The sequence below is a fragment of the Pocillopora verrucosa genome, chromosome 4 (genome assembly GCF_036669915.1).
Source record: "Pocillopora verrucosa isolate sample1 chromosome 4, ASM3666991v2, whole genome shotgun sequence".
Taxonomy (NCBI): Eukaryota; Metazoa; Cnidaria; class Anthozoa; order Scleractinia; family Pocilloporidae; genus Pocillopora; species Pocillopora verrucosa.
This window is the reverse complement of record NC_089315.1, coordinates 21632466-21655009: the sequence shown is the minus strand read 5'-3', so window position 1 is coordinate 21655009 and position 22544 is coordinate 21632466. Positions and strand designations below refer to the sequence as shown.

Genomic DNA, 22544 nt, shown 5'->3' with positions numbered 1-22544 from the left:
ATCGCTGCCTCCTCGATCTGAACGACCGCTTCTCTGTTATCAGGATCCAGTAGCATCAGCTCAGATAAAGTCTTGTTTGCTCCTGACAAAACCATCGACGCATTCACAAACAGCTGATGAGCTGTAGAATTCACGTATTCACCCAAGGCTTGTATGACATCACCATGCATTTTCAGAGTCTGGAGGGAGAGATCAAGATCCTTTTGGTCCGTTATGGTGTTGACGGCCACTAGCTGAGCCTTCTCTGCCCGAGAACTAGCGTTATCAACCTTATGTTGGATCTCATAGGCTGTTTCATTCTGACTGGCGGCTGCTCCCGTGAAATTGTTTGCCAGTGCAGTGAACCTGGGCACCAGCTTACTGAGATAAATGGTGATAATCTCAGCCTTGCGGACAGCGGAATCAACAGACATGTTCAGAATATCAAAGCTGTCGTTAACTGCTCCCTTTATCAGCTGGATTAGCTCCTCTGTTTTGTTCTTATTCCGTTCCATAGCAGTGAGGTTATCTGATAGTGTGTTGACACCAGGAGTAACCTCGTGCATTAAGACTTGTTCTAGATGATTAAGAGACTCATTTAGCTGCATAATTTGATTTGTGACGTTATTCTCAACTTCTCGAGAAAGTTTTGCATCATCCACCAAATTGCTGACATCCTTGTTAGACTCGTCAAGCCGATGTGCGAAGGAAGCATCACCGATATTTCCATTGCGAAGCCGCTCAATAGTGTCGTCCAAGGCAAGTAAACTCACTCGAAGTTTCTTGACATCCTCGTAAATCAGACGGTAACACTCAGGACAATCTGAGAAATGAGAAAAAAACACACAAGGTAAAATAAAAGTCACTGTAACATTAACCCTTTTCAAATTTCTTTTACTATCACACGCCAACTCAGCTTCTTGTTGCTTGCGTTCGCCAAGTTATTACAGAATAGAAAAAGTAGCCCTTTGTCGGAGCAATCGACGCTAGAGGGTAAAAACTTCCGTCAACGCAATTAATACCCGCATACCCCAGCTGATGCCAAACTAACTTATAGAGAAGTTACTTAGTTGTTATAAATTGAATCATTTCAAGCACGATTATCTGGTGACCGACACATCATCTATTAAAGCTGGAAAGGATATTACCAGCAGTGCTGATGACGATGGTAATGATAATGAACCTGTAATACGTAGCTATCAGTTTCTTTGCACACTTACCAACACATCCTCTGCTCGTGTTGTAGGCGTTCTCATGGCACCGGTCACATCGCCGTCCACCAATTCTTGGCTTGCATGTGCACTGGCCGGTTGTCTCATTACATACAGTACTATTTCCGTACAGTGTGTTGGGTTCAACACAGTCACAGTCTGAAACATGACAAAACAGAAAAAAAATTTTAAGCACACCTTTGGAAACAGCTTTAGTTATTAGATTTAGAATAAAGCCTGACATTTCATGTGTTTATCCTGCCTGGATTGGAAAATACGGTGAAATTTTATGAAAATCGTTTACAATACTTTAGTTCTTCTAATGTTAAGTTATTGTAGGAGCCTTTACATGGGAGTAATTTTTAGTGTGTTTGTGCACTTACTCGGTTAGCACCGCATATGACCTACAGGTATCAAGAATAATGCTGGTCTTCAGATAGACTAAAAAGAGCATGCAGGAGACATAAAAGAGGACGGAAACAAAACAAATACACAGAGGAGAACTCCGTTTGTTTGAAAATTTGTTTCCGCTTAAATAAGCTTATAATATAAGATGTGTTACCTCGACAGCCACCAGACGAAGGGGTCAATCCAAAATAACCAGGTACACAGCGTCTGCAGTCGGTAGTGTTATCCACACTAGGTTGACACCTCTCACAGTGCTCACCCTCAGATCCCATGCGACAGTTGTAACACGTGCCATTCTCAGGGAAACACTCCTTTGAACGACCAGTGCATGAACACAGCACGCACGAGCTGAACACTCTTGACGAGTGACTCGGGTTAGGAGGTCGGCGAGTAAATCCTTGAAAAAAAGAATTATAAATAAACTTCAAAACCAGTTTTGATGCTTTCGACAAGCAACTATCCTTTTTCAGTCTCCCATATTCGTTGTCCATATTCATGGAAGGACAAGTCTTACTTGGCCCTCGATCGTCTTTCTCTTTTCTAAGTATTTCCGTCTCAGCTAATCCCATTTTTAAACTGCTATTTCAGAATTACCAGTGACTGTGGTAGTACCTTACCTGAATTGCAATATCCACATGACAACTCTGTGTAATTGTAGGGGCAGGTGCAGTTTTCAACATATCTTACTTCTTCTCCAACACCTCTGGTAGCAGTAACCATCTTTGCAGCTATTGTAACAGAGCCATTGGCTATGAAACGTCCTTGTATTTCAACAGAATCGATATCCACTAGGATACTTTGTAAGTCAAAAGCAGATAAGTTGTTGAGGGTGTTACGTTCATGAAGAAGTGCGTGATATTCCTTTTTTGACGAGGAAAGAGAAGACACTATGCTGAAGCGCGCTTCACGATCCAGAGTGTTTTTCAGTGTGATGATCCAAGAAGCATTTAAACTTTCAGCCTCAACATAGTCAATTATGAATAACTGACTGTAAGAAGAAAGTTGGTTTCCCTGAAAATTATTCTTAACAATAACTGTCACATTGCTGTTGGATGGAAAATCAATTTTAAAGGTATTACCATTATTTTCCGATAGCACGTGCAGATTTCCTGGTTTATTAACGTGATTCAGTGTTGAGAAGTTGACCATAATATAATCTTTAATAAAGCCAACAGCAGAGGAACAAACATTGGATCGATCAAAACAGAAACATGGAGAGCATCCATCTGGATTTTGTGGGTCACTATTGTAAGTTCCATTTTTGCATCTCTCACACTTTTCTCCTTCGGCATTGGCTTTGCATTTACAGATCCCTGTGTTAAGATGGCACTGCATTGAGCTGGAACCACCCTCATGGCAGTTACATGGTCTGTAAAGGAAAACAATAATGGATTGGCTTAAGAAAAAAATCTTGTCTGTGTACGGTATAACTATCACCAGCTTGCAATCCATGTACATCCATTTGTCACAGCTTTTACTAAAGGATAATGATAACTCAACAAACAAGGCTGGACTTTGTCTTACATGTTTGAGTGCTTGTACCAATATTTATCTAAACTAGCCTCCATCCCTTCAAAAACAACCTTTCTTTATTTTTCCCTGCCCTAAGGCACACACTGAAAGCTATTGAAGGTCTTAAAATCAGTTAAGGGAAATTAAAATGCCTGTTACAAAGCCTCTTTTGATTTCGGTTGAAACTAGATTACACAAAGCAGTCTGCTAGAAGTTTAAGTAGGGAGGAAGTCTTTTACACCAAAACACATTCCTAAACAATAGCAATTATCTGACTTTGCCTATCTGTATATGCAGCATCCAGCAAAGGCATGAAAAACAAATACATTTTACATGCAAAGGTAACCCACTGTTTACAATGTTACATTTAGCTATGGATTGTTTGCAAAACATGCATACTCACTGGCATCCCTCTGATGTGAAATTGAAGAAGTTTTTACGACACATGTCACATTTTGACCCAGTGGTGCTGTTCTTACATGGGCACACACCACTAACATCATCACACTGCAGGTCTGAAGAACCACTTGCATTACATTTACACTCAACACAGCCCTGTCCTGATTGAAAACCATAGTAGGTTGCATTGCACCTGCTGCATGTCCTTGTTACAACACCGGGCCTACATGGACATTGACCAGATACAGGATCACAGACCAGATCTGATGAGCCCACACCACTGCATCCACAAGCTGAGAGGAAACAGAGATGATGTTATCTTGTTTCAATGGCTTCCATTTGAATCAGAACTAAGCATGAAGGCATGAACAGTCTCATTTCATAAGTTCTCTATCATTTTGCTGTACATACCTGTACATCCACTTCCAGTAAAGTTAAAATATCCTGGTTTGCAACGATCACATGCATGTCCTGTCACTCCTGGCTTGCAGTGACACTGACCTCCTTGCTTGTGACAGGTGGTACCATTTTTAGTGCCAGTACTGTTACAAGAACAAGCTATAAAAACAAACAAAAAAACATGAGTTAAAATGTGGTCACTCAAATCAAGTGATATATGTTTAAAATCAGTTTAAAAAAACAACCTGCTCAGAAGTACATGTAAAATGTACCAACAAAAGTATTAACAAGAAAAAATAGGAAGTATACCATAATGATAAACATCCTGGAAACTACAGTGCTAGTCATACACATGGTCTCTATGAGCTTCTTCCATTTACATTAAACCTTGAGAGAAGGTGGGATGAGACCATTTCATTCATCATGGTTCATGTTTATACAGCTGTGTACTTTAAAATATTTGTTAGATAATAACAAGTTTTCAACTTGCAAAGACAGGAGACTGGTACCCTCTCCATGTGAACTGTCAATGTGATCAACTGCCTTCTTGGCCAGTGTTGAGACAACTGCCAGTGTCACACCTCAACAAAAATTATCCAGAAATCAAAATTCTCTAATTACAATAATTGACTTAAATTATCCCTAACACCACTTACCAATAGCTCCATCAAACACTTCAGCCATTGCAGAGAAGGTAACATTTTGACATACTGCTGTGTCAAAACCACTTTGAGACCCAGATATGGTGGTGGATTTGTTCCAGCAATTTTCAATCTGTTGCAGTGCCATGCCATGAACAGAACCATATCTGTTAGCAATCTCATAAATCCTAACATCTCTCACATTCGGAAGTAAAATTAAAGAGTCTATTTCAATGGATGTGTTTTGGTACATTCCACTGACATAGCTCAAGTTCAAATGATACACTTGGCCTCTTACAAAAGACACAGCCTCCTCTGATATCCAAGCTAATCCAACTCCATAAGGCACATCTGAGATCGAAAAATTATTTGACTCAGAGCAATTTTTTTCATTGCAAGAACTAATAGAGAGTAGAAGTGATAAGTTGGCTTTCTCAGTGTGGGTGTAGCGAATAACTATGTAGAAGTCCCTGAAGCTTGTGGATAAGTTGACGTTGAAAGAAATAAATTGGTTGAATCCAATTTTTCCATAGCCCCTTCCAGTAAATTCCTGGTCCACCCCAGTGAAATTAGAGGTGGCCTCATAATTGCCCATAGCATCTTCAGCTTCATATTTCAGGTGGTCAAAGGAAGCAACATAAAACCCTGCTCTAACTGCAGTACACCGTTCTCCTTCAATATGGCTTCGACAAAGGCAAGTTCCTGGAAAATAAGATGTAAGTTAATTTTTCAGCCTATAAAGAGGTTAATAAGAATAATAAAATATTGCTTCAGTTCTAACTTCACACTATGGAAAGTCCATGACTTACTGAAAACTAAATGTCGATTTTCTTATCAAATTTCACTTCTAGGAGGCAATTTCAGTTCTTCCAAGACATTGGGTTTGTAAAATTTGTATATGTCTAATTATACATAGGCAAGATGGGGTAAAACATTGATATGAAAAAGAAAAAAATAGTTCAGTTTCTTTTTCAGCGTGAATTGAGGAGAGCATATTGCATCTTGAGAGGATAGATTCAGTAAGACATAGTTCAAGTTTGAAGCCTATAAAACAAAATTAAATGCTGCACCAAAATTTTGTCTAATCATTGACACTAACCATTCATTTTTTCACAGATCTCCTGTACACTTCCACCATAGTCACAGTCACACTGAAGACAGTCACTTTCAATGGCTTTTGGAAATGAGTAATAACCATCTTTGCACTCTGAGCAAGTACGTTGATGAATATTATTCTTGCATGGACACTCCCCTAATATCTGATTACAGCTTAAGCTTCCATTCACTGTTCCATTACCATTACAACTGCACTCTACGATAAAAGCCAAAATGACAAAATGAAAGGAGGATAACAGGTTGAACCATTGGAGTTGGTAATGATTGTTAAGCACCAAATACTACAGTGTATGTTTTCCTGCAGATGACAGCTGCAAAATACTGCACTTTCTTCACCATCACACTATTTCAACCCTTTTCCTAAGTCTAATGGTTGCAATAGTTGCTCATTACTCATTATTATTTTGTGAAACATTATGAGAGATTTTCAAATCAAAGGACCTAGTAACTGAATGTCACTTCATCACCAAGACTACAGCCTGTGATCGTTGTAAGACTAAATTGCCAACAATTTATTCATGACTTCCCTTAAGAATTTTAAGGAACTTTGTCACAGAGAATTAACAAAAAGCTTTTTGAAAAAAGTTACGTGCCCTAAAGATAATTTTTACAGAACATGTACTTTATTACCATCAGGAATGCATCCTTTGCGTTCTTACTCTGATTAAAATAATATTTACAAGGATAAATCTAGCCGTGTGTGAACACAACTCAAGTGGATTAGCATAAATCACTTACCTCTACAATCCCCTAATAGGGGTAGTTCAAAACCCCAAAAGGTGTCCGCACAATGATCACACTGCCGACCTGTCACATTTTGCTTGCATTTGCATTGTCCTGTTGTCTGATTACATGTTCCATTGTTGACAATTCCAAACATGAAGCAGTCACAAGCTGAAATTCCCAAAAGATAGCACAGAATTGACATGTCAATCTAACTTATGCAAGTCGATTGTATATGTAAAATAAGTTATTAATTTCCTGGAAAATAAACTTAAAGTACACTAGTATCAATAGAAAACCCCATAGCTTAGTCAGTGGGTTCAACTTGCCTCCTATGGCATCAACTACATCAAAATCCAGAAGTACCTTTGCAGGTTTCCATGCCAATATCATACAGTTATATCACTAGGCACTAACTTTTCAGTACTTACGTAGGCACACTTCAGGATCATTTAGTGGCTTGCTCATATTGCGATAAAACTTTTCACGACAACGTTCACAAAACATCCCTGTGGTGTTATGGTAACAGTCGTCACAGATACCATGATTAAGGGTTTTGTTGTAGTGACAACTATCAGCATGATCGTAACACAAACATTCTGAAAGAGCAACACAAATGATCAATTAACAAACATCATGATAAGATGACTAATACCTGGTCTGACTTAGTAGAACTGTGAACTGGTATTAATGTATATTTTTGCTCTACAGTTGACTCTTGCATTGTTCTACTCACTATTATGGACACCCTGCCATTTTGGGCAAGAGCCAGCTCCCCGGCAAAACACACAAACAAACAATTAAAACAAAACCCCCTTATTACAGAGTCTTGCTATTAAAGAAATGTGGACACTTATGTGCCCCAAGCATGACATTTCACTTATTTTTCTCTTGCTATAGTATACACTTAAAAATCCTAACTCACATAACATAATGCAACATTACAATAGAGGAAAATAAAGAAACCATTCTTCAATTGGGTGCAAACATGAGAATTTCATGCTTGCAACCAAATCTTTTTCCAGTTCATGAGGTCACATGAGAAACTTAATGTTTGAGTAGTTACATATTATCTCATTTGTTTAGAGACAAACCAATTTTTCTTCTCTTGAACCCCCCCATTATGGTTTCTTGCCAGTACCAACACTAAATCTCCCCTTCTAGGTGTCCACAATAACAGAGTCCACTGTAACTAGATATTCCATTGACATTAAGACTATGAAGAGTCCATGTTAAACTGCAAGTGAAAGCCTTGAACACAAAACAGATGTACAGTAACCATCACTACTTTGACATAAATACTTATATTAAATATAAATATATTTGTTTATTTATATTTTGAAGAAAATGTACTGCCTGAGTAAAGATAAATCCTGATTTATGAGGAAAAATTATATAAGATGTTTCTTAGGGCCAAATTTACATAAGTAAAATTTTTGTGTGACACATTTATTCAACACTTCAAAATGCAATATTACGCACGATGCCAATACCACCATTCAGTTTGTGATTTTTTTCGCCCGTTTCTACCACAAAACCTCGCTGAAATAAGTAAATCGTTTGTATATCATTAACTGCTCTTGGTAACGGTTACTCCATTACAATCACAATTAAAAATTATTCTGAGTAGTCCAGGATAGTACTCTTGTACTCCACGGAGACTCCACTCACATAGAGATCAAAACAAACATATATTTCCTTTTCTACAAGATTACCAGCTTTATTTGTTAATGTAGAGCATTATCGGTTTCCATCAGTAACGGTGAAATTAACACCTTTCTGGTAGACGCGTACTGCTTTCCATCAATAGAGAGCTTGATTTACCAATAAGAATTATCTAAACAGTATGGTATAACTAATGGCCTCGAATAAAAATTGCATGTTACTCGAGGTAGTACACATGTTATTCACGGGATAGAAGGTTCTCGTTCATGAAAGCCTGGTTCAATGTGTCTACCTGCTCCTACAATTTAAATTTTGTGTGAAATAACATCAATCATTCTAAACTCCCATGGGGTTTAGACAACAAAGTTGTTTAAGCAATCTCAAGAGAAAGCACCGCGGCTCCCTTCACTTGATCAGCTGGGAGCCGATTGTTTCCAGCGAAAATTGTCAAGGAACACGTAACCATTTTTTCTAATCATGTCTCGAAGTTATAAACATGGACGCAACGATGTTAATTATGAAAAGTTCACGTTATAATAGGGATTTGGTCCGATTTACGCATAGCTCGCAAACTAGAGGAAATACCTGTGTATCCCACAGCAATAAGGCGAGAAGAACAATACAATATTCAAGTATTATTTCTGTGCACTTACCTTCGCACGGATTAGGTTCGCTGTTTGAGTATGCCGGCCTCCAGGCTTGATTGTTGAAGAGTGGTTTACACCTCTCACAATCTTCACCCGCTGTATTGTGTAGACAATCACAAAGTGATCCATTCGTATACGGGAAATCGCAGTACTCTGCGTGCCCGTGGCACTGACATCGGGCATTCACTCTAATATCTGCGATTGAATAAAAGTACTGATTAAAGATGTTTTCGACTACATTATCAACATTCTCCAGTCCATCTGTACCAGGATACAACAATCGCAACCGAAGATCCGTAATCGTGAAGTATTCTTGCAGTGTTCCGTTCCAGAAGTCAGCTTTCTCGTAACGTCTCAAAAAGTCAAACAGCACCTGGCCGCCTTTTTGAGGCGTTGCAAAGCTGTAGTCTTGCACACATTGAATACCAAAGTTACCCTTTGTTATGCTTTCGACAGGCGTGTTAGATAAGTTGAATTTCTCCTGGCAGTCGTCGGCGTAGTATTGCAAAGGTGTCCACGTTAATCCTTTATCCGCAGACTTTTCCAGAATCATTTTAAACGGTCGAGGAGAGTTAAAAGTAATACGAATTTCTCCTGTGATAGCATAACTCTTGTTGAAGGAAAGAGTAACATCTACCACGAATGGTTTGTTTGTGTTGTTGTTATTCTTGTACCATTCCCACCAAGTTACTGATTGCCAGCTCGTTTCTAAGTCACCATCGGTCATCTTGTCCACCGAATGGTTAGTGCCGCTACATAAGGTGCAATCTCCGTTCAAGGGTTCGAAATGGCAGTAATAGGCCGGTGGATTTCCGCACGTACTTGTGGCTTTCACAGTGTGTTTCACTAACCGGGCTGCATTCACAGGCCCAGGGACACATACGTTTGCCATCGAACATTCACAAGCCACCTCCGCAAAAAACGCCGCCAGGATCGAACATATGGTCGCGATGTGTTTCATTAGAGTCATGATCACCTCCGATTCGACGATTTTCAAGTCCGATGTGGCTCAATTAGCTAGTTCTCGATGAAATCGAATGTGGCTGATCAAATTGACTGACTAATATTTCTCGCAAAAGTAACGAAGTTGTTGTTAAAGCTAAGCTTTTAAAACGAATAAAGGAGCGCATTCCCGAGTTGCTCCTTTTGTTAGAAAAGCGTTGCTATGATACGCGATGCACTATTTGAATGACCTCAACTTTCAAAAACAGAAGACAGAAAGTTTACATAAGCCACACATTGGATAACGTTGCGCAAGCTACAATTCATCGACAGTTTTCCGCCGAAGTAATGGTGGTGAATCACAGCAATATTGAATTTTAAAGTTCTTCTCTTCTAATCGGCTGCACGGCAGCACTGGGCAAACATAGGCCATCTCTCTAAAACAACGTATCGCCGAAATGGTGACACAGGAGCCAGTGATCTATGAGTTCTGCAAAAATATAGCATTTTATTCATAAATCAAATGATGTTGATGAGCAAAAGTAAAATTAAAGACTTAACAACAAAAAGCACTTTTCTCCATAAAGTTTACTGACCTTTCCTCAAAAGGAACAATGAACTTCCTTCGTCGCATTCTTATCAAAGTTCGTTTCCAGGGGTTGAATCATGTAATCCTACCGCTTAATTTTTCAGTCGGCCCTGGATATTTTCTTCAAAGCAAGAGTCACCACATTTACTTCTTTTTTTCTCACTGATTCCCTGTATAATCAAATTTGGTATCTCGCTATCAGGTTGTAAGGTAATTTCAAACTGATCTTGGAACAGAAAAAATCTTCGATCAGGACGGTCAGAGAACACATCTTTTATTGAGGGACCACAGATACCTACAGTGGAATACAGCTGTTGGTGGATCTTAGTACCCAGTAATGACGCAACTTTTGATAAATTACTCTCTGACATACGCCAAATCATTAACAAATATTAGCAACATTAGCATTATCAAAATGATACTAACTAATTTCAATTGTATTTACAGGCGTTCAGTTTGTAAACGGGGCATGACGGTAGCACAGACCTGTTGCAAACCTCACTTCTTTCTATGTTCTGCGCCACGCTTGCGACCCATTTTAACAGAGTCATGTTTACAAATTGAACGCCTGCACCCTGCTACAACTGATCACGAAGAATCGCATTCTCACGGTTATCCCTTGTAAGACCTCGAATTTTGAGTTCTTTAATTTCCATAACGAGGATGCCAACACCGAATAACTGAATTAACAGACCTCTTTTCCGGATCGAGAGTTAAAAGCAAACAATCTTGATTGGAATCTTTAAGGAGCTTTTTACTGACTTACACTGTCTGTAATTAGCACATACTTAACCTCGCTCGGTTACCTCACCTACCTGGGGTCCCCCACCTCCATGTAAACAGGCCCTTAGTCGAACAGCCTGCGGAACTTGTAAGCAGTCTTAATTACATCAAGGGCCAAAGACCGAAAAACTGGCCATAAAACTTTGTAGTTAACCGGCTACAAAGATACTCCATGTCTCAGTTTAAGTCTTGATGTGTTGTTTTGACACAGTCAAAAAGAAAGAAAACCTGAAAAATCTCTCCAGGCTGTGCTGAAGTGGTCTGATCAGTAAAGTTGTGTTACTCAATACCAAAAGGGCTTGCGTAAGGCCTTGTGACTGTCCGCAATGTCCCATGGATGTTTGGTTACATAATCTAGTTTTTCAGCTCCTCTCTATTAGCAAAGTTAGCAAAGCATAAAGGAAGGTAGAGACCTTACTAAATCCTTATATTTCTGAATATCAGACCGAAGCTGGTGAATCCGCTTTTTATAAATTGCCATCTTTGTCTTCTGTAGTTGAAGCTCTCTTTTTAACTCCTCTAACTGGGGCTGGAGTTGAAGCCCGTCAAATTGCTGTCGGGCTGAATTCACCCCCTCCCTGAGAGTGGGCAGATCGTCCACTCTGACTCGAGGCAAACCAGAGCTTTCATTCATCACGCGTCTAATCAAAATAATTAGTTGATGCACAGTAGCGTTTGTATGAGCAGCTCTATGAAGAATAATGTGGCCATTGTTTGACAAGTTGGAGGCTTTTGTCGACAGGTTTTGACAGAGGTTCTGGATGGGTTCTATATTTCGAGCCATGAAGTCTTCCATAGTAGCGTTACCTACCATGTTCACTCCAGTTGTCTCGTTCCACAATTTATACGCCAGGCGGAGAGCCTTCTTCACGACCTTTGTAAGCCACAAAAAGTAAAAATTGATTACTCCACTGGTTGAAAACCAAAAAGTTTACAGGTATCCATTTCTGTTACTAAACGCGTACACAAACTAAGTTATCAGCCTTAAGAACAAGCATCCTTTTCACGTGTTTTTTAGGTTAGCGGTAGTAAGGCGATTGCATACTGCTACAGGTTTGGTATGGAGTAGAGTTCCAGCCATTACACACTGAGTTTGATTTAATCAGTGAGCTTCAACCATATGATTACCGACAAAAAAATCGCCACAGAATAGCTGGAGACAAAAATTCTTGATGTAACTTCCTTCACTGCTTACCACTCTAACGTCTATTGTTGTTGGTTAGAAGACAATATTCAAACTATCACGAAACAACTTGTACGCTGTGTGTTCATTAAAATAATTGTTGGGGTCGAAAATACAATACTTTACTCACCAATTACATCATGACAAACTAACAGGGAGCATACCTGCTTTTCGGAAGCAGAAGATTTATCAACCACGTCTCCAAGTTGCAGAGCCTCCTCAGCCGTTTTCAGCGAGTTTGCAGAAGATTCATTCACTGCAAAAACATTCCTTAAAATGTCGTGAGCGTTGGTGCGAGCGGAGGAAACAGTTAACAAGGACCTGTTGGCAGAGGCCTGGACCTGACGAGATTCAGCTTCAAAGTTGCTCGCGACATTCAACATTCTCTTCGCATGTTCATGCACCTTGTTAGCTCTTGAGACAGAAGCCTGTGTGGAACTTAATGCAGCCTGGGATCTCTGTAGAAGCTGTGTACCATTTAACAACACGTTTTGTACTTCCTCTTCCAGATGTACCGATCTTTCTATGGCAGCGTGAACCTGACCAGCCACAGCCGCACTGGAATGATATAGTTCGCTGGTTTGATTGAGGAAATGCGCTGCCAGATTTCTTGCCTCAATTGTCTTTCTTTTCAAATCTTGTAACACCTATATTTATCAAAATAATCACATGTAATTCAGTATCCATTTCCACCAAGGTCTTCTCTCGTGATACGTAGTCAATCCCAACTAAAGCGACGAATGAGAAAGTGAATCTAGTTTTTCGATCATATTTGATATAACGGATTTTTCGGTACATCTATATTTGACTTACTAAAGTACTCACGTTAATACAGTAAACTTACACTGCTCCTGTTAGGGTTTGGTTGACTAGCCTCGGCTATCATTGTTTCACTGTCATTATACGCTTTACTAGCACTGGTGAGTTTGCTTAACACCAATGCCACTGTTTGCTCTCCAAGAGTATTTGCTGCTGATACGTTTTCATACAGTGGCTGCAGCAGATTAGTCAGTTGAACCTGGGTAGAATTCGCATCTTGTGCTTTTTCAGTAGCATTGCTTGCTGTCTCCAATGCGGATTCTACACGCGCAAAAATTGTCCCATTAATTGCGACGGTGCGATTTTTATGTTCAATCACACCTTCTGCGACACCTATCAACTCCTTTGCTACGAGCGCCAGGGATCTGGACAACACTTCGTTCTGTTCTAGTTTGTGTCTCATAGGAGTTCCCAATAAGCGGGCTGCCTCCCTGACTACATCACGAATCTGCGTAACAGTGCTTTCGATTTCTTTTCTATTGGCATCCACTACAGCTGCATAATAAAGTGTGTGATTCACATAAGTTGTCTCAGTGTGGTTTAGGTTGGTACTCAAGTCGTGGCATGCAACTGCAAACGTTAGCCACTGAGATGTTAAATTTCCTTCTATCTCCAATGCTCTGCTGATTGTTTGGGTAAGTACGCTGACTTCCGTGACCAGCTGGTGCAATCGCTCCACAAATGTGAGATTGTGAAGTAATGCAGGATGTTTCATAAGAGCCGAGAGATCATCTTCTATGTCTAGGAGCCGGGTGCGAACAACATTCACATCCTCTTGGATAGAAGAGTAACAGGAGGAACATTCTGAAAAAGTGACATTAATGAAGTAAAAATTCAATGTAACTTAGAATTATCAACTGAGTTGATAACGTAAATAGGCCACCATAAAGAGTTTTAAAGCTGATTTTTCGAGCGTTAGAAACTTACCCCCTTTATTCAGATGTAAAAAGTCAGTCGAATTATAGCAGAAAGAAACAAAATAATTTCGAATGATGGAACAGAATATAAAGTTCCAAGACGCTCTTTACCTCTACAGCTGAACAAACTGTCTGAAGTATTCCAGCTATTTTCCATACACCTGTCACAGCGCCTGCCCCCTATTCTAGCTGTTGTGTTACACTCACATTGACCAGTCACTTGGTCGCATAAGGTTGTGTTTCCAAAGGCAGTTCCAACAGGGTGACAATCACAGGCTAAAGAATATACACTGAGAATGAGTGACAACTTAAATGTAATTTTTGGTGTGACGAAACATTACATTTAGAAAGTTTGTAACGCCTTGAAACTATACTAGTTAATAATGCACTGGCAGGCAAACCAACAATTTTTAACTCAATTAACTTTGATTTTCAAACGTCTTCTTGGTAAGGTTGATAAGAGTGTTCAACACAGAAAGTGGATATGTGTAAAATGCTTAAAAATGGTGAAGAACAAACTGGTATATCACTTGGATTCAAATAAGTTAATTCAAATTGCTCATCATTTCCGTTGAATCAGCTTAAGCTCAAAGACTAGCTAGAGACATGCACAGGTAACTACTTATTATTCAGCAAAAATATCACGGGATGCTACGCCAGATAAGCAACCAACATGTGTAAAGAGTACCCTTTGGTACCTCTGCAACCATTTTCTGACAGTCCCCAATAGCCAGGCCCACACTGAGTGCATTCTGGTCCCAGCACATTATTTGTACACAAATGGCAGCGGTCACCATAGGTACCCACTTGACAGTTGGTGCACGCCCCAGTCTCCCTGTCACATTCTGTACTCCGGTTATTACAGGAACAAAGAACACAACGGCCACTTGGCCCACTTCCATTCACCTCACGAGTGTACCCTAAGGAAAAAACAAAGAAAAAACAAAAACAATACCGGTGAGTATTATAAATATGTAATGGAAGTTTTTTGTATCAATGTTTCTTAATGTAAAATGATCAAGGCTAGTTATTCAAAGCTAACAAGTGCCTGTATAACAAGTTAAGGCTCTGTTACACTACAAACTCATGAAGAGTGGATTAAATGTAGGTTCAGGAGAGAAAATAAACATTATTGGTTGGATTGTAATGTTTCCACCAAATGACTCTTAAATCTTCAGTGTTTCAGTCTTTGACTCCTGTCTCTGTTCAATAAGAGAAAGTTAAAGTCGATGAAAAGAGTAGGTAGGAACGGTAGGTAGATATAACGGGTAGGAATTACTCAAGTCTTTAATTACATTTATAACGTCAACACAGCCTTTCACACTGATTTAAAAGAAAAATACTTCTGCTACTTACCTGGCGCACACAATTCACACGATAGCCCTGAGTAGTTTGTGTGACACGTAGCATTTTCTACAAATCCAACCGAAACTTCACCTGGTATACCTCGCTCATTCACGGCAGTCTCCAAAGTTACCTCCTTGAAAGTCACGGTACTCTGTGGGAAATACGAGGCACGGAGCTTGAGAGATGTCAGCCCAGCCAAAATGGACTGGAACTCCAGTGATGATACCGACTGCCCATCAATCACGTGTGTTTCATCTAGTATCACGTGATATGACGAGACGTTAGGAGAGGGGGAGGGAATAAAGTTGAGCGCCACTTCTTTAGAGCCACTGGTCAGGATGACATCTCCATCTGCTGCAGCCGGGTTTTGTCCATTACCAGGATCTTTGACGTCTATCTGTCAAAAAAAATAACAAACGTTTACATGTAGAGTATCTTAATGATTTGTGGGGAATGCATAGCAGCCATGATTTCTGTGGAAGATGTCATAAAACTATGCCAATATCAAGAACAAATTATTGCTGCTAATGTTTTCTTATCTCCCCCTGTAAAAAGCAAACTGACTGATGATGAATTCTCATTTTAATAACAAGGTTCTCTGAGCATTTCAGCAACAGATAGGCATAACTAAAAGAAACAAATTTTGAACAAATTCACATGTAACCATTTGTCACATCCATTTTCCCCAAGAAAGTGAATGCAGCCGAGTAATCTTTGTAACAATATCACAGGGTACCTAATCTCAGAGGGTTTATCAAACCTACTTTCAGGGTACATTTTACCACAAACCACACTGTCTTTTAACCTTGTATGAAACGCAGATTTACTTTGACCAAAATTCACTCTTTATTTGCCCCCAGTAACAAAATTACAAACTGGATATGTGACAGGTACAATTTACCCATTGTACACCAAATGCATGCATGATAGTCACTTTTGTTGAGCCACTCTTCCTTAACGTTAGAGTTTGCCATCTAAATATTATTATATAGCCCTCCCCATGTGAATTAAATCACCTAGATATCCTTACTTTGACATGTAGTCTCTGGCCATATGACCTGAACTGTGTTCCAAGAAATAAGGAAGGTGCACTAATGTACATTACAGGTGGCACAAGAACAGAGGTAACAACCAAGCCATTGGATGCTGAGTCAACAAATGGAATCACATCACCTGTCCTGTTTACCACCACCCAATCAAACTCTGAAAAACAAGAAATTAGAATACTTTTCTCTAAAGAAACAAACATGAAAAACAAATGCTTCGTTAAGCCACTTTATTTCAAAGGATACATATCTAGCAACATACACAAGATCCAAGCATTTTCATCATCTTATATGCTTTGAAATATTGTAGCCAGTTTGCATCTATGTTCCCATTTAGCCTGCACAGCTGACAGCATTGTCAAATGCAAGGCTACCTTAGAATAGTGTTGGTCCCAAAAATCTAGCAACTGTATACCATTCCTTTTCCTCAGATGAGCTACCTTGTCTAATAACTGGGCTAATTTAGATATAATAAGCTTTTGTTTCCAATGACAGAACTACAACTGACAACTAATTGTTTCATTATTTATATATGTCATCATTATTACATTACATGACAATTATTTCTTCCAGGGTTGCAAATACTGCATCTGTCACAAGTACCAAGAAACATTTTTTTGCTTGCTTTTTTTTGGTACATTGATTGAGTAGAATATTGATTGAAGTGATGCTTTTAGATATTTATTAAAGAATAGCTTGTAATGTAAACTAGCTAGTGTAAAATGTGGCAGAATCAAAAGCACAGATATTACCTGTTTTATTTTCAAATTCATTTAATATGGCTGATGCAACAAATCCACTAGCTGATTTACAACTACTCGCTCTGCCATAACCAAAACAAGACAGACATCCCTGCTCATTAGCACTATCCAAATTAAATGAGCCATCTTTACAGATGTCACAGTTGTGTCCTTCAACATTGGCCTTGCACTGGCACTTTCCAGTTGTCAAATGACAGGCAAAATGCAAAGACCCCGCATTAGAACACTGACAACCTGCAAAAACACAGTTAACTTTTTAGTAACAAGTATACTGTGATACAGCTTATCCAGACCTCTTAAAAAATTGCTTAGGGTCATTCACATTTACCCCTATCAAAAAACAGTTATTTAGCAAGTACAAAAGATATTAATGGAAGAGGAATCAAAAAGATACAAAGAATGAACAGATCCAAACTAGCAACAATTTTAAATCTTATTTTTATTACCTGTTATTGACAAAAAAGCTTGGCAGAGGCTATCAATCAACAAAGAGGTGAGAGAAGACCCAATAGGAACAAGAATTGTTTTTAATGTATTGGAAGTATCTATCTTTTTTCAAACTGATTCATCTAACTCCATGCATCTAGTGGTGTTCTAATGGTGACAAGTACAAAAAGTTAGCTGTTTTCTTACGTTTACATCCTGTTGAAGAAAATCCATAGTATCCATTATTACAGGAGTCACAGATACGTCCCACAACTCCTGGGTGACACTGACACTGGCCTCCATAAGCTGTACATTGTGTACCACTAACACTACCAACAGGATTACACCTGCAGGCTGAAATCCAACAAAAATGAAACAGCAACAATCAAGATCTGAACAGACTGTGATGTTCTTGAAGTGAAACAGCCTTCTCATAAATATAGATAGAGAGGGCCCTTTTAAAAAGGGAAAGTCCTATGGTTAAAATTACCTCTTTATATTAAACATGTTGCTTAAGATGCCTAAAAATGTAGGGTAAAAGTCTTGTTCGCTGATATGTTGTGATTTTTTGAAACTATAAGAAAAGCAAAAGTTTCAGTATTTTCCATCAACCTAAACACAATGGACACACGGCACGAGCATTTGATCTATCACATAGAAAACAACATGTACTGTTACATGCTCAGTCATGAGACTACAGAATGAGATAAATTACTAAAATTATTTCATTTAATGTGCACCTTCTTCCTTTGTTAACCAAAACGTACAGCTTCTGCCTTGTTTTCAAGTGAAAGATTGGCATGAGTGAATTATTCCCAATACAGGAGAAGGAAATTGATGAAGGGAAGGGAGAAAAGTCAGTAAGAGAGGAAATGAACTTACCCAAGGTACCATTATAGATTTCTGTACTTGCAGCAAACACCAGTTTGTTGCAGTAAGCTGGCTCTGATGCTGCCAGAGACAAAGAAGCTTGAGCACAGCTATGTAACTGATCTTGAGTGTCTCTTTCTGACTCGATATAAGCTCTGGTAGTATTTACATCAGGAAGAAAGACCAGTGAGTCAACATGAACAGAGCAGTTCTCAATGTCATTGGTACTGTTATATGTCAGTGAGAGGTTGTAGACTTTGCCAGTCAATAGTGTTACAGTTTGAGGTGACCTCCATGTTTTCCCTGATCTTTCTGGTTGCTTCTCCATTAAAAGATCAAATTCAATGCTGGTATTTTGGCCAGTACTTGTGATGCCCAATACAAGCTTCGCAGAAAAATCAAATGTACAACTTTGGGTGATACTGTAACGAAGAACTGCATAGAACTGGTGGCTGGTTAACACTTTCGCATTATCAATGTAGGCATATTGCCCCGTATAGAGAATGGCAAAACCATGCCCACTGAAGTCTACTCCATAACCCTCAGATGGAGTCAAAGTTGTGAAGGTACCATGCATATCTTCTAGTTCAAACTGGATGAAGTCCAAGGATGGATAGAAATGTTCCTGCTGGGATCTTTCACACTCGCTTCCTTCTACACCAGGGCGGCAAGAACAGGTGCCTAAGAAATCAAATGTAAGTGCTGACCAGGTGAAAATTCAAGTTAAAAAAATCTGAATTAAATAGTTTTGCTGGTGGAATTTAAGATTTTGCATTAAATTTATTACAAAAGATATTCTAGCAGGGTTTCCTCCCTGGTATGTTTAATCTATTCATACCAGTTTGGATAATAATGAACTTCTGACTAACAAAATTATTTTGTTCTTCAAGATTGAGGTTTCAGTAAATCACTCCAAACATAAAATATGCAGCAGTTACAGAAAGGAGAAACTACGACACAATAAGCTCCACATGAAGTTCTCTGCCAGGGAAAAACTAATCTATCAGGATTATGAAGATTAAAAATTATAAACTTGGGATACAAGTTTCTAAACCAAATATCAACTCAAGACTACTCACATCACAGTAAATACCAATGGGCCATACCATTAATCACTGTTCAAAAGATAGGAACTTGAAAGTTACCAACCTGACAATTTGTCACATCGAGGGAATGCCCCACCTAAATCACAGGGACACCTTAGACAATCTGAATCCTTGGTTAGTGGAAACAGGTAAAAGCCATCTTTACATTCCACACAGTACCTGCCCTGTACAGATTCCTTACATGGACAGTCCCCAGTATACTGGTCACACTGTAAAGTGTTGTTCACTGTTCCCAAGATATCACATCCACAGGCTGAAGCAAAACAATCAAAAAATTCTTTGTATTGAGAATTATGAGACTTGCAAACCAAGCCATTTGTTTTAAATTATTGTTCTTCAAAGAGAAAAAAGTCAGAGTAAAACCCTTAAACTTAGATTTAAAAAGCAAATGTGCTCAAAAAGAATAATACATTAGACAAAACATTTCAATAATTGTGACTTTTTAGGCATGTTGTGGAAGTTGACCTTTGCATTCACCAGCTGGATTTCCTCTGTAACCCCAGTATCCTGGAATACACTGATCACACTGTCGTCCAAACACATTCTCCTTACACCGGCACTGTCCAATCACCTGCGTGGGTGTTGCCTCCTGTAGGCATGTACCATCATTTGTAATACCTTCTGGGAAACAGTTACAAGCTGCAAAGAAAAAAAAAAAAGAAACAGTTACTGTAACTTAGGATTAAAGGCGCTTTTATCTAAAATGAACAAGCCTATTGGTTTCAAGCAACACATTAATGAAAATATCTTAACCAGCTTGTAAGCCAAGTACAACTAAGTCCTTAATTCTTGTAATTAAAATCAATTTGCCAGCTAATCTTACCAATGCATATGTTTAGATCTTGTAAAGGCACATTTGCATTCCTATAGTACTTTGGTGAACATGCTTCACATTGTAATCCTTTGGTATTGTGTTGACAACTGGTACAAACACCATAGCCCAGAGTATCATTGTATATACAGGACAATCCATGGTTATTACATTCACATTCTACATCAAACCAAATAAAACACATTTAGCCAATGAATTTATAACCAGTAAAAAATCTATTTTTAGATTTTGCATGCTAAGGGAAATGAAAATTTGTTCTGAATAATAAAGTTAATTGGTGATCACCTTTGCATTCATTTGCATGACTCGCATTTGCTGGCATCCATGGACGATTGTTGAACATTGGTATGCACATTTCACAATCCTGTCCCATTGTATTATGCTCACATTCACATGTTTCCTCCATGCGTGGTCCTGTACAATATTGTGCATGCCCATTACAGTCACACCGTCCTGTTATTACAATATCTGAGATTGCATAATAATACTTGTTGAGTACATCCTCAGTCTGAAATACTTTTTCAAGGCCATCTGTGTAAGGATATTCAAGTCTGACTCGTACATTTGTTGCTAACATGAAATTCTGGATCTCTTCATCAAAGTAACGACAACTGTCATCATAGCGCTTATCAAATCTGTACTCCACCTTTCCATATCTTGGTGGGAACTGTCCACTGTAATCCTCAGTGCAGGTTGCTTCAAATAGATTGTTCTTCGGAACAGGTTCCATTTCATCCATGTTGTAATACAAGGGACACTTAAAAGCAAAGTACTGTAAAACTTTCCATGTTTTACCATAGTCCCTTGACTTTTCCAGAAACATGGCCATTGGTCTCTCATTGTAAAATCTCACTATGATACCACCAGATATGTGGAACCTTCTGCCAAAAGACAGCGTTATGTTTACCTTCAAAGGATTGAACTGGTTTGACATTCCAAGTTGGTTTGTGTCCCACCATGTTTGAGACTGCCACCATGTTACATCTTCAAGGAAATATGGAGTATCAAATTCCTTATCAACTATGAATACTGGAGAATGCCTTTTATCTGTTTTATTAGCATCACACTCAAAGCACTTTTGTCCAGGGCCAAGCTCACAGAACCCACTAGCTGGGTTACCACATGTATTTGTTGATGAAACATTCCTTTTGTAGGCCATATTGACTGGACTTGCGATGCAAGGACGTGGATTCCTTCCAGAATCGTAGCATCCATTAAACTTACAAGTTGTGGCAACTGTTGATGTGTTGATAAGATACAAGAAGAAATAAATAACCACTAGATAAAATAGCATGTAATTTTTCATTATGAAATAATTATTTCTTCTCAGCGAATGCGAAAAAATGCTAACTAGTAATCTTCCTTAAATATGTTATGTAATGGCGGCTGTCAAGGTAATAACAGCTGAATTCAGATGACACCGAGTAGAGCGCGTTAAACATTGGCATGACAGGGCTAAATTGACAGGGAATTCTCCAGTATGGTATTCCATTTATTGCAAATCATGCTGATTATTTATTTAAGAATTGTAAACATTTTTAAATATTTGTTGTTGTCATTCATATCTACAGTACAGAACTTGGACTGCTCAATAATGTAATAGCAGTTGAGCTCAAAGTGTAGTAATGGATGACGATCGCTTTTCTGAATTTTAAAATTGTAATGGTTCAAACGCAAGAAGGTTAATCACAAAACAGTAAGTAGAATTTACTAGAAAGTATTGTGACATGTGGAAAATATTTACCTTTATTTCCATGGCGTACCAGCTTGACGCGGCGGTTATGTGCGACAGGTACTTGGAGCTCGGCCAGCAAATTAACTTCCTTCGCTCGATTTTGTCACCGACGTTCAATATATTATTTCGCTCAAGAATATTCATTTTACAGCTAAATCACTTTCTAAGATTAATTTCTATAACTAAGTCTTACAAAGAGTGTTGTCTCCCCAAGTTCCCTTGCAGAGCCACAGCGCACACTCAAATTTTCCGCCATTTTCGGGTGTCACGAAAGCTAAGACCTAATAGGACCTAGGACCCCTCGAAAACTAAAACCCCCAGAAAACTTTTACATATGGGCTGGTATGGGATATTTTAAAAGAAAGAAGAAGCCAAGATAATCTTTTCAATCTGGGGGAGCTACAACTTAGAGATCGTGAATTTTATTTGAGGTGTATACATGCAGGCTTAACTGAGCTGCAAAAAGTAAACGTTGAATAATGATAAGC

At 38.8% G+C, this 22544-nt stretch overlaps 1 protein-coding gene across 1 annotated transcript in view; it reads right to left on the bottom strand.

Annotated features, from left to right (window-relative positions):
* The window catches only part of LOC131778691 (uncharacterized), a 24926-nt gene extending 2615 nt beyond the window's left edge, over positions 1-22311 (bottom strand). The window contains exons 1-26 of the mRNA XM_059095095.2: positions 22066-22311; positions 20607-21557; positions 20313-20480; positions 19955-20128; positions 19533-19742; positions 18396-19064; positions 17721-17867; positions 17079-17321; positions 16311-16483; positions 15290-15677; positions 14632-14853; positions 14045-14209; positions 13042-13820; positions 12362-12844; positions 11405-11888; positions 8707-9708; positions 6820-6987; positions 6404-6559; positions 5649-5861; positions 4565-5251; positions 3921-4067; positions 3514-3802; positions 2216-2967; positions 1753-1995; positions 1200-1349; positions 1-802 (exon numbers count right to left, since the gene is read on the bottom strand). The exon at positions 1-802 is cut by the window's left edge and continues 454 nt beyond it. Of these exons, the coding sequence (XP_058951078.2) occupies positions 1-802; positions 1200-1349; positions 1753-1995; positions 2216-2967; positions 3514-3802; positions 3921-4067; positions 4565-5251; positions 5649-5861; positions 6404-6559; positions 6820-6987; positions 8707-9708; positions 11405-11888; positions 12362-12844; positions 13042-13820; positions 14045-14209; positions 14632-14853; positions 15290-15677; positions 16311-16483; positions 17079-17321; positions 17721-17867; positions 18396-19064; positions 19533-19742; positions 19955-20128; positions 20313-20480; positions 20607-21480 (9788 nt within the window). The 5' untranslated portion in view covers positions 21481-21557; positions 22066-22311. The remainder of the gene's footprint in view (positions 803-1199; positions 1350-1752; positions 1996-2215; positions 2968-3513; positions 3803-3920; positions 4068-4564; positions 5252-5648; positions 5862-6403; positions 6560-6819; positions 6988-8706; positions 9709-11404; positions 11889-12361; positions 12845-13041; positions 13821-14044; positions 14210-14631; positions 14854-15289; positions 15678-16310; positions 16484-17078; positions 17322-17720; positions 17868-18395; positions 19065-19532; positions 19743-19954; positions 20129-20312; positions 20481-20606; positions 21558-22065) is intronic.
* Positions 22312-22544: the final 233 nt, after the last annotated feature.